At 47.1% G+C, this 5,417-nt stretch overlaps 1 protein-coding gene across 1 annotated transcript in view; it reads left to right on the forward strand.

Annotated features, from left to right (window-relative positions):
* Figla (folliculogenesis specific bHLH transcription factor) overlaps positions 1-2,040 on the forward strand; it is a 3,782-nt gene extending 1,742 nt beyond the window's left edge. The window contains exon 2 of the mRNA XM_021164097.1: positions 1,822-2,040. Coding sequence (XP_021019756.1) covers positions 1,822-2,040 — 219 coding nt within the window. The remainder of the gene's footprint in view (positions 1-1,821) is intronic.
* The last annotated feature ends 3,377 nt before the right edge of the window (positions 2,041-5,417 follow it).

A 5,417-nucleotide genomic window follows, 5' to 3' on the forward strand; every position in this document is an offset into this window, starting at 1 on the left:
AAAAGAAAGAAAGAAAAGTAATTTAGAACAGTGGTGACCACCATTTTCTCAGCTATTTCTATATCTCAGGTGCCATTCGAGGCAATTTACAGAAAATGATTAACGTTTGTTTTATTTGATCCGAACTTGGGGAACTCAAAATATAGATCATAGTCACTGAGATCAGAAGTGTCAGAACTGTGACCTCCCCAGCACTGACCAGGACCCTTGCCTGCAGACTGCTGGTTCCTTAAGGACTCTGGTGGCTGAGACACCAGGAGAGGCTCCCATCAAAGCTCTCTGTGGTGGCTGTTTCTTTCCAGATTAGCCACTAGACAGGATAGAAAGGGGCTGTTCGAGTATCTGCTGACCATGCTTAATAAGCCATGAGGCAGCAGAGTGCCACTAATATCAGAAGGGTCAGTCACCCAAGGCAGAAGGTGGATCTGGTTGGTTTCTGGTCTGTCTCATGGACAGGCCTGCAGGTGGATCTGTGAGAAGGGAGGGTAAGGTGTGCTGAGACAGAGGGCTCTACCTTGAAGCCTGAAGTGATGCTATTAGCCATAGGAAAGCCGCCAGGGAAGAAAAGAAACCAGGAGCTCAAGCTAGGGCTATAAAACTGAGGGGAGAATTTAAAAAAAAAAAACAACAACAACAGGGGTGGTGAGCATCAAAAATACAGAGACTGAGGAGGTGATGGTGGGGGAGAAGCCAGGCCTAGCCCTTGGAAGGTGGAAAGGAAGGAAGCTGCACTCCAGCTCTTGGAGGTAGTGGGGGAGTGTGGGGGGTGGTGGAGCATGGGCAGGAAGTATTGGGTTCAAGTCCATCTATCCTGGCAGTTTAAGAATGGAAAGAGGAGGTCAGAGGGTTAAAGAAAGCAAACAAGATAGAGTGGAAATGTTTTCTAAGTGCAGAAGAAGAGGGGAGGCTTATAGATGGGAGGAACATTCTGGAAACAAGTGTAGTAGAATTAGAAGGTTTTGGTGGGGGAGTTTTTGGGGTGTCTGCTGGGAAGGAAGATGCTTTGACACTGTGGGCATGGGTTATTCTCTTGGCCACAGTGGAGAAAGCACAGGACAGTGTTTGTGCCCTGTACTGGTTAGTTTTTTGTTATTGACGNAAGCCAGAGTTATCTGAGAGGAGGGACTGTCATTTAAGAAAGTGCTCCCATAAGATCAGACTGTAGGGAAGTCTGTGGGGGCATTATCTTGATTTATGTGGGAGGCCCAGCCCACTGTGAATAGTGCCCCCCCGCCTCACTCCTACGCAAGTGTTCTCAGGCTGAGTGTACCAGTTAGGCAATGATCCTCTGTGGCTTCTGCTTCAGTTCCTGCCCCGAATTACTTCAGTGGTGGAGTGTGACTTGAAAGTTATAGACTTTTTCCTGCCTTTGATTGTGGCATTTTATCATACAGCAGTTGAAACCCTGACAGGCACACATAGCTGGCTATCTTAATTTTTACCGGTGTGTTCTGTTTTGTTTTGAGACAAGCTAGCCTCAAACTTGTGATTTTTTTTTTCTTCCTCAACCCCTGTCATGCTGGGATAACAGGCATAAGTCAAGACTAACTCTAACTCTCCCTTGCATGTTAACTGCATTGCTGAAATGCTGTGTTTTGTGTGTTGCATTCCTTGCAAACTATGGGTTTTGTCCATACGCTTTGCCCTTGCATAGCACTGGAGGTTAGAGAACCCAGTGGGCCTCTTCTCTCAGTGCGAGTGTTAATTTTTTACACCTGAAATGAAGCCTTCAGATTTAGGAGTTTAGAATCTGTTGATTTAAATCTTAAAATTATTTCTGACTGACATGTTATACTGTTTGACCGTCACTACACTCTCTAGAAACAAAGCCCTGAGGAGCAGACCCACAGTGGCAGACCCTCTGACCCTCATGTGTCCTCGACTAGAGAGCTCTTGGGAAATGCTACCCAACCTACCAGCTGTGCGAGTGGCTTGAAGAAAGAAGAGGAGGGGCCTTGGGCGTATGCTGGCCATAGTGAGCCATTGTACAGCTACCATCAGAGCACAGTACCCGAGACTAGGAGTTACTTCACTCATTAGGAGTCTGATGAAAGATTCCTTCTAAAATAGTCATGTATAAGTTGAAAAGTTCAAAAAGCATTGCCAAGATGAGTATTTTTCATGTAAAATATAATTAAAATGAGATGATATGGGAAAGGAGTTTGCTTGCTTGGAGATGATTGTGTTCCCCAATCAATCAGTAGGCACCGTGGGGAGAGGGGTTTCCCACAGAGCCACACAGCCCACACTGAAGGCTTGTTCCTTCTTTTGTTAAAGATTTACGTGTGCAGTGCCCACAGAGACCAGAAGAGGGCATCCGATATCCTTGAGCGAGGATTACAGGGGTGGTTAGCAGTCCAAAGTGAGTGCTGAGATCTGAGCTTGGGTCATCTGGAAGAGGAGCAAATGCTTTTAACTGCTNAGCAGTCTCTCCAGCCCCCGTAGCTTCTTTCTTTCGCGCTCTTATTTAACATATCAGAAGGCTTTCTGGATTCATGCCCCTGCAGGTGAAACTGATGGGTTGTTTTGTTTTTTGCTGTCTGTGCTATAGACCGTCTAACCCACGCCCTGTAGCGAATATTGCTGCAATAAGAAAGGCTTATCACTGATTGAGTCGAGACAACCAGCACCTGCACGCTGCTCAGTGATGTGCAGGGGTGCAGTGGGTGCCTTGGGAAGCAGCGAAATGGCAGTTAAAAGTGAGCCTGGAGGCAGACAGCTGAGGGACAAATGCTTGTTGTCATTTGCTAGCAGCACAACCTTGCATGAGCTACTGAACTGATCCCTAGTTGCTGTATATGTAGAACAGAAGTAATGACTGTATCTATCGTGTATGTAGACTAACGGGGATTCAGGAGATGGCATGTGTCTGGCACCGTACTTGGCAGGTTAGTATCCACTTAGCACGGTCTTTGCTTGCTCCACCAAGCCACAGGAAGCTCAGCGCTCTATAGGAAGAGCCAGTGCTCTGCTCTAAAAGTGCCCCGTGCCTCCTGTCTACTCAGTGACCATGACTTCCATTCTGATTGGCTTTCTAAAGACTTCCTGGGTGGATGGGTGCTTAGCCTTGGTGTTCCTAGTATGGCCACTTGAAATAACATTCTCTTGGAGCTGGAGAGGTGGTTCNGTGGTTAGAGCACTGNTTGCTCTCCCAGAGGACCTGGGTTCAGGACCCAGCATCCACATGGTGATTCACAATCACACGTANCTCCAGTTCCAAGGGGATCTGATGCTGTCTTATGGTCTTTATAGGTGCTGCATGCATACAACACCCATGTATAACTTGCAGGCAAACGCTCATACACAGACAATAAAATTAACACCCTCTTGCAAGTCCATGATAGCAAATGATTCCTGTTGTCCTGTAAGAGTAGGATGGTTGTGGTTGAGAGGGAGGGAAGAGGGAAGGCTAACCCCCTGTCTATGCTAACAAGCACAGTGCTCCCCAGGTGCATACAGGTAGATACAGGGTACCAAGGCAAGACTTGAACTTATGTTCAGTTCTCCTTGGACCTTGTGAGGTGGGTGACATTCTGATTTTCATGCCGTTCTTCTAGTCCTTTGGGCCTGGGTCAGACAAGAGTTTGGGTAGTGACGGAGCAGGCTGGGCTCAGCAGGACCACAGCAAATGTATATGCATGAGGTCTTTATTTTCTAAGAATAACAGGTCCTGAATTTTCTTCAGAAAAAGGGATAAGACTTATTTTTCTGGGTTTATTCCTTGGTTTTTGTTTGGTTTTGTTTGAGATAAGATCTTCTAGTGTAGCCCTGGCTAGCCTCAGACTCTCTATNCAGCTGTCTCAGCCTCCTGAGTTCTGAAATTTCAGACGCATGCCATCACACCCAGCCCTGTTAGGCCTTCTAAGCTAACCAAGAGCATGCCACTTCTATGAACGAAGACCATGCCTGATATTCACTGGGCTTATGGCTTCTGTCAGAGTTGACTTCTAAGCAGGCTTGTAAGTAGCACTGATTTTGTGTTAGGCACATTCTTGGGATTCATTCCTCTTATTTTAAGAACTTATTATCCACTGGTATTTAAAAAGAGGTGCTTGTTTGTAGACAGGATTGCATGCAGCCCAGGTTGGCCTTGAACTTTTGATAGCCTTCTTTCGTTGCCTGGGCATGGGCATTACAGATGTACCAGTGCATCCAACTTATGCAGTGCAAGAGGTCAAACTGGNGGCATGGTAGNCAGGCGCTGTACTGTGGGTTCCCCGCATCCTGTCTGTCTCCACCCCGAATGCTGGCTGCTGGGCATGCTAAATCAGGTCTTCATGTTTGCCAAGCAAGCACTCTTGCCTACTGGGTCACCTTCTCAGCCCCTAGAGCTAGCCTTGATTTGACAACAGGATGCTTAGAAGGTTTCCGTCTAGGTTATTCAAAGAGGTGACTATACTAAGTTCTAGAATATTGCCTGGGTAGCTTGACTGAACACTTTCTGGCAGCTATCAAGGTTCTCTACTGGGAAGTATTCTTTCAGAGGGCTCAGAATGTAGGTTGTGGCCTTGCCACCACGNCTAGCACTGCTAGATCTTTTAAGCTAACCAAGAGCATGCCACTTCTGTGAACTTTTGCTTTGTGTAGGTAGCACTTCTCCTTGCCTTTAGAGAGAATCTGGAGAGTGGAATCCCTGAGGCTGACAGTGATGGCATTTGAGGGGATTTAGAGCCTGGGTTAGAAAGGGCCGTGCAAGCTCAGCAACATTCCTGGAAAGCAGGATCCAGAATGAGCATGTGAGCATCTGCTGAGGTGGGGGTGAGGGTAGCGGTGGACAGCATTTCTAGTTTCTGGGACTAGAGCAGATTTCCCGGTGGAGTAAAGCCACTCGTGTGTGGACAGAGCAGGGCAGGAGCCATGAGAAGCCATGCACCTGGTCTTAGTAAGAATTGGGTTGATTTCAAGGTTCGAGAGAGATTTATTTGCAGGGTTTCTGGTGTGTGGAAGTTGGCATCACACTGATGGCAGTGTGGCAGCTGTCTTGCTGCTGTTTGCCATTTGTGATAGTGGTTGAGAATCTTAACAGCATACATGGCTACAAATCATATTCAGANTTGGCCCACGAAACTATGGAGATGGTATCTCAGGAAAATTCCCACTTTCAATTTTGGTGTGCAGTGGCACATTGCTATAACGGTGGATGGTTGTGTCTGAGGTAAACTGGGACAAATTCAGGAAGCACCCACAGTAGAACAGGAGAGACCTAGTGAACAGAAGCAAGCCCTGACCTGAGAGATTTGTGTCAAGCAGGTGACTGCTGTGAGACAAGTGACTGGGATACAGTGTAGAAGGTGCCTCTTGGAGCCTTTCTGATGTTCAGGGTGAGAAGCTGAATGCCCTGAAGATGGCTGCTGGACAGCAAGTCGGGGAACAGTGGATGTGGACTCTGCAGTGGTTATCTGTTCGCATATGAGTGA

The sequence above is a fragment of the Mus caroli genome, chromosome 6, assembly GCF_900094665.2.
Source record: "Mus caroli chromosome 6, CAROLI_EIJ_v1.1, whole genome shotgun sequence".
NCBI lineage: Eukaryota > Metazoa > Chordata > Mammalia > Rodentia > Muridae > Mus > Mus caroli.